At 38.7% G+C, this 12,218-nt stretch overlaps 1 protein-coding gene across 1 annotated transcript; it reads right to left on the bottom strand.

Annotated features, from left to right (window-relative positions):
• Nucleotides 1-2,625: 2,625 nt before the first annotated feature.
• LOC306887256 (uncharacterized protein) lies at nucleotides 2,626-11,359 on the bottom strand. The gene is made up of 2 exons (XM_079444870.1): nucleotides 11,306-11,359; nucleotides 2,626-3,378 (listed from the first exon to the last, which is right to left on the bottom strand). The coding sequence occupies exon 2, from the start codon at nucleotides 3,175-3,177 to the stop codon at nucleotides 2,692-2,694; it is 486 nt and encodes a 161-aa protein (XP_079300996.1). The 5' UTR covers nucleotides 3,178-3,378; nucleotides 11,306-11,359; the 3' UTR covers nucleotides 2,626-2,691.
• Nucleotides 11,360-12,218: the final 859 nt, after the last annotated feature.

The following is a 12,218-nucleotide window of genomic DNA, read 5'->3' as shown; positions in this document are numbered from 1 at the left end:
GAAAGTTGTTAAAAATTAAATCCTATACCAGTTTTGTTATAGTGCACTAAAATACATATAATTTGTGATATTTGATATTACATTTTACATATTTTAATATGTCAAATATAGTAAATGGCACCTTCATCATTACAAATGTGTGATTAGAAATATTTGTATAGAATATTTGTATAATACATTACAATAGTCCAGTCTAGAGGTCATGAATGCATGAACTAGCTTTTCTGCATCAGAAACAGTTAACATGTTTCGAAGCTTGGCAATGTTTCTAAGATGGAAGAATGCTGTTTTTGTAACATGGGAAATATGATTTTCAAAGGACAAGTTGCTGTCTAATATAACACCCAGATTTTTGACTTTAGAGGACGTAACAGTACATCCGTCTAGTTGCAAATTGTAATCCAAGAGATTCTGTGTACAGTTTTTTTGGTCCAATAAGTAATATATCTGTTTAATCTGAATTTAATAGGAGGAAATTATTGGTGATCCAATCTTTTACATTTTTTGCACAATCAATTAGCTTAGATAGTTGAGAAGTTTCATCTGGTCTTGTTGAGATATATAGTTGAGTATCATCAGCATAACAATGAAAACTAATGCCGTATTTTCTAATAATATTACCAAGGGGCAACATGCATATTGGAAATAGCAGAGGACCTAGGACAGATCCTTGTGGTAGTCCATACTTTACTAGTGATAATTGAGATGACTACCCATTTAAATGAACAAAGTGGTAGCGATCGGACAGGTAGGATCTAAACCATCTTAAAGCCTGCCCTTGAATATCAGTATAGTTTTGTAATCGATCTATGAGTGTGTCATGGTCTATAGTGTCGAACGCAGAACTAAGATCAAGTAATACTAGCAATGAGATGCAGACTTGGTCTGAAGCAAGAAGCAAGTAATTTGTAATTTTAACAAGTGCAGTTTCTGTGCTATGGTGAGGTCTGAAACCTTACTGAAATTCTTCATAGAGATAATTTTTTTGCAAGTAGGAACACATTTGAGCAGACACAACTTTTTCAAAAATTTTAGACATAAACGGAAGATTTGAAATGGGTCTGTAATTTGCCAGTTCATTAGAATCTAGTTGTGGTTTCTTAATAAGAGGCTTAATAAACGCCAGCTTGAATGGTTTTGGGATGTGACCTAAAGATAACGATGAGTTAATAATATTGAGAAGCGGTTCTTCTGCTACAGGTAACAAATCTTTCAGTAGTTTAGTGGGTACAGGATCTAATAAACATGTTGTTGGTTTAGATGCACTGATAAGTTTATTTAGCTCTTCCTGTCCTATAGTTGTAAAGCACTGCAGTTTTTCTTTGGGTGCAATGAATGAAGCTGAAATACTAGATGCAGTAGAATCTACATTTCATATTGTATTTCTGAAGTTATCTATTTTATCAGTAAAGAAATTCAAATTCAATAAAGTCATTATTACTATTAAACTGTGAGGGAATATTTAGATCGGGTGACGTGTGTTTATTTGTTAATCTTGCCACTGTGCTAAATAAGAACCTTGGATTGTTTTGGTTATTATCTATGAGTTTGCAGATATTCTCTGCCCTGGCAGCTTTTAGAGCCTGTCTATAGCTGGACATACTGTTTTTCCACGCAATTCTAAAAACTTCTAAGTTAGTTTTTCTCCATTTGCGCTCAAGATTACGAGTTTCTTTCTTGAGAGAATGGGTATAACTGTTGTACCATGGCACAGTACGTTTTTCTCTAACCTTTTTCAATTTGAGGGGGGCAACAGCTTCTAATGTATTAGAGAAAATAGTGCCCATGTTGCTAGTCATTTCGTCTAGTTAATGTGTATTTATGGGTACACATAGCAGTTGAGATAAATCAGGGAGGTTATTTGTGAATCTGTCTTTGGTGGCTGGAACAGTTGTTCTGCCCGGACGATAACGCGGATCCATATAATTAATATCAGTAATACGCAGCATGCACGATACAAGGAAATGATCAGTAACATCATCACTTTGAGGTACGATATCTATATCGGTAAGATCAATTCCATGCAATATAATTAAATCTAGCATATGATTAAAATGATGAGTGGGCCCGGTGACGTTTTGCTTGACTCCAAAAGAGTTTATTAGGTCAGTAAACGCAAGTCCTAACGCATAATTTGCATTATCAACGTGAATGTTAAAATCTCCAACAATTAGCACTTTATCAACATTGACCAATAGATCTGAGAGGAAATCTGCAAATTCTTTGAGGAAATCTGTATTGCCCTGGCGATCTATACACAGTAGCCAGAGCAAGAGATAGGAGAGATTTATTTTGCATATCTAACAGTGTAACATTAAGCAGAAGTATTTCAAATGAGTTAAACCTCCTGTATCCTGTTTTCTGAGTAACATTGAGAATATCACTATATATTGTTGCCACACCGCCGCCACGACCAGTCTGACGGGGTTCATGTTTATAACAGTACCTTGGTGGCGTTGACTCATTTAGACCAAAATATTAATTTGGTTTAAGCCAGGTTTCAGTCAGACAGAGTACATCAAAAGTATTATCTGTGATCATTTCATTTACAATAACTGCTTTGGATGCGAGTGATCTAATATTTAGGAGCCCAAGCTTTAAAAAATGTTTTTGTTAATTTATTTTGCCATTAGCACGGAAAAGCCTAGGACGTTCCCAGAAAAGATTCCAATTATTAACAAAGAGCAGTTTCTATTCTTTACACCATGACAATAACCATTCGTTTAAAGCAAAAAGTCTACTGAACCTTTCGTGTCCTCGTCGATACGTGGGAAGCGGTCCTGACACGATGATCATCGTAGCGGGTGATGTGCTGCGTACCGTCTCGATCAGGCTCTTGAAGTCCCTCTTCAGTGTCTCCGTCTGCCGCAGCTTGGTGCCGTTAACCCCCGCGTGCAGCATGACAGCACTGATGCTCTCGTTGCCCTTCAGGATCGCGGATATCTGCGCAGAAACATTGAGAACACGAGCACCGGGGAAACAGTGAGTGAGACTCCGACGATCACAGCGTCGCGTTCCGTCTCGCGGAGGGGAGCGAAGCGGTTCCGGGTGGAGATCTCGAAGGGCGGAGGCGGCGGAGGGGGAGAGGTCATCGCCTGGGGCCTGGGGCCTGGCTCGCATCTTCCGCTGCTGGTGCACCCAGGGTCCGTGGCGTCCCGGCGCCGGAGTGAAGGACATCTGGGAAGATCGCGTCCTGGGTGCACAGGGTCTGTGCAGAGAAACACACGGAGTAGAGGTGGTGGGAGTGTTACCAGCGTGCTGTATACTTACCCCGGACTTGTGAGCGTCAGCCCAGGAGGTATCCAGTGCGGCTCTCCCCTCTCTCACCTGGGCCTGCTTCTCCACCAGGTCGCGGATCTGCTTCTCCACGGCCTCCAGCTACAGCTCCAACGAAAATGATGTTTTAAAATAGTGTTTAAAATTGTTTTTAAGATAGAAAATAGATGATAATCAACTTGATGGAGCTCAAACTCAAAACACGCAGTCACAAATCAGCGCATGTGTGTAGTCATGACTTGTTCAATAAAATTGGCATTAAAATAACATTTAGTTTACCATACATGCTTGTCAGTACATTTGTCAGTACAATTTAACCATAATTGAATTTAACCATAGTTCAAAGACAATAGAAGTAATTATGAAATTGCATATAAAGATGTACGTAAGTCCTTATGTAAAAAAGCCCTCTAACATTTTGCAAATGTAATTTAATTTGAATGTAAATTATAATACGTTTCCATTTAATTGCTAATATGCAATTGTGTAAAAACATTACATTAATTTTGCACTTAAGTATATTGTTTTAAAGTCTTTTTTTCACAAGGGACAGCAAATTCTTTGCCACAGTAGGTCACACATTTTTACATTACACAATATGTATGATCATACTCTCCAGCTCTACCATCTGCCTCAAATAGGCAATATGAAAAGCATTTCATTAACACTAATTTGCGTAGATATTTCATGTCAAATCGTTGTAGTCACTTCAGTGTTTTGCGAACTTCAGAATCACAAAACACTGTTTAGGAGAAAAGCTTCCCTAATCATCTTCGTGGCTTCTCAGTCGCTCTCCGTTGTTTCCCTGCTTAAAATGGATCTCATACAAGCAACTCTCTTTCCGTTCCAGAAAAGAGAAAAACAGTGAAAATAACTGAATTTGGCAACTGCCTTTCCTTTGCCTGAGTCCACAGATGCTGGTGCGGGCCGACTATTGCAGAGACGTGAGAGGGATGGAGGAAAAAAAGCAGAGAGCTGGGCAGAAAGAGGAGGGTTTCTGTTTATCAGAGGCGGCAGGCCTGGCATCGGGCCGTTGGCGAGCTGCTCCGTCTCTGCCTGTCCATGGCTTAAAGGATGTAAATGATGGGGGCATGGTGGGTGCCTGGTCCAGTGCGGAGGGTCCCTGGCTGTGGAGCTCAGGCAAGCGCGGCTGGCGGAGGACCAGGAGAGGTAGAGCTGAAGACACTGGGATCAGGCAAGACCCATGTGCTTAGAGAGAGAGCTTTGTAGTGAGGCCAGGAAGCTCGCAGACGCAGGGAAGCACACTGTAGGGATAGAAGACAAACTCACACCTGCTCAAACACAATATGAAATGTTTTACATCCCTAAAGTATTACATACTGCTTGAACCCAAATGCGTGAATATAGTGGTATATCTGCACAAACAGGCAAAAGCATAATATGCCATATTCACAAATGTAATAAACAAACTCTTAAAAAATTAGGGTTCCATAAGGGAACTCTTTTTTTTGCAGTGAGGGCCATAGAAAAACCAAACTGGGTTTCACAGAGAACCATTCTGGAAAGACATTTTATTAAACAAAAGAAACTTGTTTCAATTTAAAGAACCCTTTATGCAATGGAAAGATTCCATTAATGCTAAAGGTTCTTCATGGAAGCATCAATGCCAATAAAGAACCTTTATTTTATTTATTTATTTTTTTACACTTCTGTGTAATGGAAAGGTTCTATGGATATTGAAGGGATAGTTCACCCAACAATGAAAATTTGCTGTTAACCTTTTAGCCAGCACCACCCCCCCCTCCCATTTTGGGCCTCACAGTTGAAAATGACCTACCTAAATTAAAATTCTAGTCCCACCAAATGTATTGCAGAATTATACAAACTATTTGAGTCATTAAACATATTCATGCATAGTTTTTCAATTATGAAATAATAGACAGAATTTTAGACATCATATAAGTGATTTATTTGACCACTAAAAAAACCCAATAAGAATAATTTGAGTAATAAAAAAGAAAGAATTTAATTTATATGTAGTACATACTCAAGTACATATTATGATTGCCAGACATAAACTGATATTGCCACACATGGTCATACAATCGGTAATCACACACTGATGTGCGTCCATACAGATGATAATCATACAGATGGGCCATATAGTCAATAATAGCCGATCATTGACAGCATTCACATTGGTAATCACACGCGTTCATCAGTGCGTTCATACAGATGGTAATCATGCAGACACATTCCCCACAACACACACACACATATATGAAAAATGTTGAAGAAAAAAAAAAAGAAAAAAAATTATTTGTGCAAAAATGTGATCACTAAGTTACGCCCCCGTCATATGACAGGCGCGTCACGCGCCGTCACGAGAGAGCGCCAGAATTCAAATAAACAATATTCTGCGTATCTGTGACTTTTTTTTCAGTTAATGGTCTCATTCTGTTTGTGATACTGTATGCTCACCCTCATTTACTCACCTTCAGGCCATCCAAGATGCAAGTTACTTTTTTTCCTCAGCAAAACAGGAAAGGTTTTTAGCTGAAACCGTGGTCCTTGGTGATTCATAAAATGCAAGTCAATGGTCACCGTCACTTTGAGAGTTAAAAATAAATAAATAAATACCATATAAGGCAACACAAAATTAACACCTGTGACTCCTGATGATATTGAAGTCATATGAAGCGAAACGATTAGTCTGTGCAAGAGACTGAACATTATACACAGCATTATCACCTGTAATCCAGAGCCTCAGACAAACGGGAAAGTCTGATTCTTTTCTGTGAACTGTTTCTTTCGGACAGTTTGTTTCAATGAACTTCTTCAAATAACTGATTCACCAATTCTTGCAATGATGTAATGTACAAAATTACATTGTTTAAGCACCAATTATTGATGTGAAACACGTCTAAAGCATATACACATTAAAGTGAATAAGTCTTAATCAACTCATCTTTTACATGAACCATTAGAAACCATAAAAAAAATAGCTTGATTCAAGTGCTTCGATCCGAATCAGAACTGTTTCCTCAGTTCAGGGACTGTTGGAGGAACTGGAGAGTTGTATGAGTTGGCAAACTGTGGCATCATAGGATCATCTATGCCAGTATTCTGGCTCATTTTGAGTCAGATTGACTGTCACACGTCCCAAAGTGAGTTTAGATTGAGTAACTTCAGTAAGATCTGTGCTGCTTCAACTGCAAACTGTTTCAGGCTGTTCATCCAGTTCACTAAAAAGAACCGGCTCAAAAGAATGATTAATTTGTGAACCGGACATAATGCATTACAGGTAATAGTTTTGCAAATAATGTTTCGTTTCTTGCACAGACCGATCGTTGCGCTTCATAAGACCTCAATATATCAGTAGGAGCCATGGGTATTAATTTTGTGTTCCTTTATGTGCTTTTTTGACTCTCCAAGTGATTGTAGCCATTGACTTGCATTTATGAATCACCAAGGATCACAGTTTCAGCTAAAAATCTTTACTGTTCTACTGAAAAAAAGGCACCTACATCTTGGATGGCCTGACGGTGAGTAAATTAACAGCAAATTAAAATCTTTGGTGAATTATTCTTTTAAAGGTTCTTCATGGACCCATAGATGTCAGTAAAGAACTTTCTTTTTTTAAGTTCAGGCCCAAAACTGCATCAGATACAGTCATTCTCACACTAGCACTTCACTACATTATTTTAAGTGGCGCTCTTAGGGACAGCACACCTTAAAAAAACACACACACAATTTTCTCTGTTCCAAAATGGTGTCCATTTTTCCTGTCACGGTTAAAACAGTGGTTCCCAGGCCGTGTGCAGTTTGTGTTTCCTTTTATTTTCTTTTACTTTTTTTGCTGGCAAGTGGGAAAGTGACATTTTTGAGATGACGTCCCATGAGTTCCCCCACGGCGGCACTAGGGCTTGACAGCCGTTCGTTTGAGGCAGTGTCAGGCTGAAATTATACTGTCTGTGAAACCTAGTAACGAGCCAGGAATATGGCCCTGGAGCCACGGGCAGCCAGAGAGAGAGAGAGAGAGAGAGAGAGAGAGAGAGACAGGACTGAAGACCACAGAAGAAAAAATAGATTGATGTTTATTACACCGATATGACGCAAAATACATTGGCAAAATATATTTAACGATAATGTGGTTTAGCATTAGGAAAAGGTAAATACAGTGACCTCAGATACAAAGAGATGTTGTAAACAGTGCTGCATGGATGGCTTATTTATGTAGGCCAAACTTGGAAACAAGCATTTTAGCATTTCTGGTCGCATCATCCTGAAGTCAATGGCTTTTTTCAACAGGTTTTTTTTTTTTTATGCCTGAAATAAGGTCTGTCGTAAACATAGGGTTGGCGATATACCGAACTGAAACTCCTTCGATAACGAACGTGAACACCAAGCTCAAGGTACTTTTGCAATTTAATCTATAACACAAAATACATCAGTAATACCCTCTTGTGATTTTTAAAAAAAAGCTACTTGACTTGAAAAAGTCGATTGCTAAGAAGTAACTAAATGGGACTACAGGGGTTGTCGGGGATATTAAATATCATCACACCGAACAGGTAAACTCAACTTATTTTTTGCAATGATCCAAAAGCCAATGGAAAAATACTACTGGGTTTTGTTGAGGGAACCAGTGTGGTGCTAACTTACAAAATTATGCCATCACTGTAGCTCTCTGTTGTACACACTTGAGTTTTTACAGTATTGGCCCCGTTTACAATCTGTCTCATGTGATCCAATCACGTCTCTGACCAAAATAGAAAATATTAACAACCTTGTTTAGTGCTGTTCTTTCCTTTAGATGCCCCCCCCCCCCCCGTATGAATCAGGGTAGATTAGTGTTTATACTGTAAATACAGTGAGGTCACATGTGTTTCTGACCTCTGAATGTTGTTTGTGTGATTCAATCACAAAGCGATTTGACCTCACTTAAACTATATTTAGTCCTGACCACATATATTATGTTATAATATTATGTTTGGGGGGAAAATGTGTTTTGTACTGAGCTTTTTAGGTTTCAACAGTAGGTAAAAGTTTACTGGAAAAAGTCACTACATTACTACACAGAAAAAGTGCATATTTTAATGTACTGTATACACTATACAGTACATTTATTTTTGTAGCTTTGTGTTACATATAAACAGACAACGATGTCAGAAATATTTATGGAATACACATGTTTTCCTGACATATTTTCATAATTGCATGGATCATTTTTGCACGTAATGACTCACACGATGAAATAATGTTTACAAGTTGTGAAAATTATGAGAATTTCACTGAGAATCATCTTGACTAGCACGCCATGCACATTTAGTTATTATGCAAATTATAGACAATTGTACTTACTCTTTTATACACATTCCAAAGCATGTGCAATCGGCTTAAATGAATGAGAAATTCAAATCTGATGTAAACTACAAACTAATTGTTCAGAGTTCTGAACTTTTTTTTAGGAACAACAACAACAACAAAAAAACCTGTGCCAAAACTTTTGTAAATATACGTGCTTGCAATTCCCTGCAGACCTTTTTCAGATCATTACATTTTAATGTAAATATATAAGGTGGAAAAAGAAACAATGCAACAAAATAACTTTTTTTTTTTTTTTCAACAAGAAAAGCTTGCTTGCTTCTGAATGTAGATACATAAATATTTTATTTTGGGGTTGCATGCAAGTAAGATGTAATAAAACAAAATTAAAATAAATTACATTTATTTATTTATAATTTTTTTTTTTTTTTAAAGAAAATATAGGAAAATCAGGAAGCACTGTGTTTCCCTTCATGTTGTCTGAACACATAAAAACTAAATGCTATTGTAAATAAAATAATCTTTTATTGGTTAAATTATTTTTATCATATGTGATGTATGCTGAGATTATGTGTTAGGATTTTTGCCCGCAAGACTGATAGTCAGTGCTGCATCCCACATCTCTTTCTTTGAAAATGAACTGGTAACTTGTGGATATCATATACCACAGACTTGACAATTTGCAGAACATACACACAAACTATAATTTTGGTAGCTAGAGAGCAGACCTTTTTGTCATTCTAGCAGTTTGATTAACAAATCTTGCTTTGCATCTGTGAGGTCAGGACTTCATGGAGTGTTATCTCACGTGACACCATGGCATATGAAGCAGCACACTTAACTGATTGGCTGAGTGGCAGCAAGGTCAAAGGTCAGACAGGATCTCTTATGTTCCCCAGGGTGCCGTTGCGATGCATGACACACCGAGTGTGACAGCTCGATTTAAATAAGCGTACATTAGCGTGGTGACAGTGCTGAGAGAGTGCTTGCCTGTTCTCAACACTGTGACTGTTCACTGATGTGCCTGCGGGGAGTCAGTGCTACATAAATCCAGCACAAATTTTAGTTGACTTTTTAACATCCAGATGTGGTTTTTAAGGAAAGGTGTACCGTTATTATTCAAAAAATTCAGATGTTCATTTTTTGCCTTGGAGGACAACTGGGGGACAATTCTGTAGACTTACATTGAAAGACAAACCCAGTTGCCATCTAAAGAGACTTCATGGCTCTTTTGAATAAGCAGTTCTTTTGAACACTAAGCAACTGCTCTCAAAACCCTAGCAACCACCAAGCAACACCCTAGCAACTACTGTACCTGGAACACCATAGTAACCATGGAATGTGCGCCATTCTTAACTGACTTGAGAATGCCTTTCAAATTCAATTTCAATTCCTGTAGCAAACAGGATGCAGATGCAATTGGAATTTGAATGTAAGGAAGCTGAATTTTTTTACCTACTATGGAAGTCAATGGTGGTCAATGGAAGTCAATATCTTGTGAAGTGAAGTGAAGTGACATTCAGCCAAGTATGGTGACCCATACTCAGAATTCGTGCTCTGCATTTAACCCATCCAACGTACACACACACAGCAGTGAACACACACACACCGTGAACACACACCTGGAGCAGTGGGCAGCCATTTATGCTGCGGCGCCCGGGGAGCAGTTGGGGGTTCGGTGGCTTGCTCAAGGGCACCTCAGTCGTGGTATTGAGGGTGGAGAGAGCGCTGGACATTCACTCCCCCCACCTACAATCCCTGCTGGCCGGAGACTCGAACCCGCAACCTTTGGATTACAAGTCCAGCTCTCTAACCATTAGGCCACGACTTCCCGCCATCTTCCTTTGTGTTCGGCAGAACAAAGAAATCCATGATGTGATAGTTCCCCCAAAAATGAAAACTGTCATCATTTACTTACCCTCAAGTTGTTCTAAACCTGCATGAGTGTCTTTATTTTGTTGAGCACAAAAAAGATGAAGAATGTTGGTAACCAAACAGTTGCTGGTAGCCATTGACTTACATAGAATCTTTATACTATGGAAGTCAATGGCTACCAGAAACAATTTCATCAATACAAATATGTCTTTAAAAATGTATTTAAATGCATGACAACAAGTTTCAATAGAAATTACATTAGTTCATGACAAATGCGTATCAGTGCATTCAGCAGTAAAGTAACCATATTTCAAATACAAAAGAAGTGATTCATGACATTACATACAAAGATTACTTAAGTACACCAAGGAATCATGCTGATGAGTTTCACACATTCAAGTACCACTCAAAACTACTTTAGAAAATGTGAAAATCTAGTCTAATGTCACTCTTTTCGAGTGTCACGTTACGAGTCCATCTCAATACGTCTCATTCCCCTCACACCACACTGGGATCATTGTGTGGCTTTCTGTGAAGTCTTACACTCAGCCTTGGTTGCACCTCTCATTTCACCCAGTGACCTCAGCGCTGATGGCCTGTCACTTAAAACAGCCAGGGGCCATGGGGAACAGCCTGGAACGAATGACAGCCCGCCACGCGCTCACACACACAGCGCTTTAACTAGAGGTGACACGTTTGCGTTCAGGCTTTTTAAGTTCTCCAGACGCGGACACACAAAAGCTCAGTTCAATCAGGAACAATCTCATGACGCTGCCCTTTCCACAACATCAACACATAAGTGCACACTCACACTTGTCTCCTTTCTATAAAAAAACATGTGTTCTTTGAGCCCATGGTAACTCACCTCGTGACACCTTGCCCTGCCCCAGCCGTGACCTGTGGGATTGTATGACAACCACAGAGTAAACTAGCCGAGATTACAGAGGAAGCTGTCCTCTCCTGTTGCAGCCGGTTCCTCCTTCGAGGGGCCCTGGGATCGAGATGACGCACAACTCCACTTGGGGTTCGTCTACATTGGATTGGCAGTAACGAGGAGCCATTTGAGGCTGCCTGGTTCCACCTTTCCATCGTGTGGTGACACAGGCATCTCAGATGGCGTGTTGATGTCTTCAAGTTTCAGAGTAACGTGTTAAAAGGTTATTTGGCTTTTCTTTGACTGGTGTAACCATTATAGCAGAAGTCAACAGCTGTTTCCATCCAAGGTTTCTGTCTATTAGCTTGAAGATCATTTAAATGCAAGTGCAATTCTGAATGTGGACACAATTCACTGCATTTTTAATGTGTAAGGTAAACTTTGTCCAGTCAAAGGGGTTCAAAAATTAGTATATAATAAGATAATTAGAAATACCCCCTGCATCTGCATTTCAACCCGTATGAAAAACAAATGTGTTTAATTGTATTGAATGTGCACTTCTTGTGTAATCTAAATACATTTTGTAACTCCCCAAAAGCTGTGCTTGCAGATAATATAATATTAATGAAATAAAAGGTCACTTAAGTGCACTTCAACTGATAGAATTTCATGACTGTTTCTTAATACACTTAAGTACACTTAAAAACTGCTAAATTAAACATTTTGGGTTACACTTTATTTTAAGATGTCCTTGTTACATGTAATTATACATAGTTTAGGATTAGGCTTTGGTTTAGTGTTATTGCATGAAAAATTATTCATAACTTTGTGCTGATACTATAGTAAGTACATGTAACGTGTAACAAGGACACCTTAAAATAAAGTGTTACCAAGTTTTGATTTA

Source organism: Barbus barbus (assembly GCF_936440315.1).
Source record: "Barbus barbus genome assembly, chromosome: 2".
NCBI classification, from domain to species: domain Eukaryota; kingdom Metazoa; phylum Chordata; class Actinopteri; order Cypriniformes; family Cyprinidae; genus Barbus; species Barbus barbus.
This window is presented reverse-complemented; position numbering and strand designations above follow the sequence as displayed.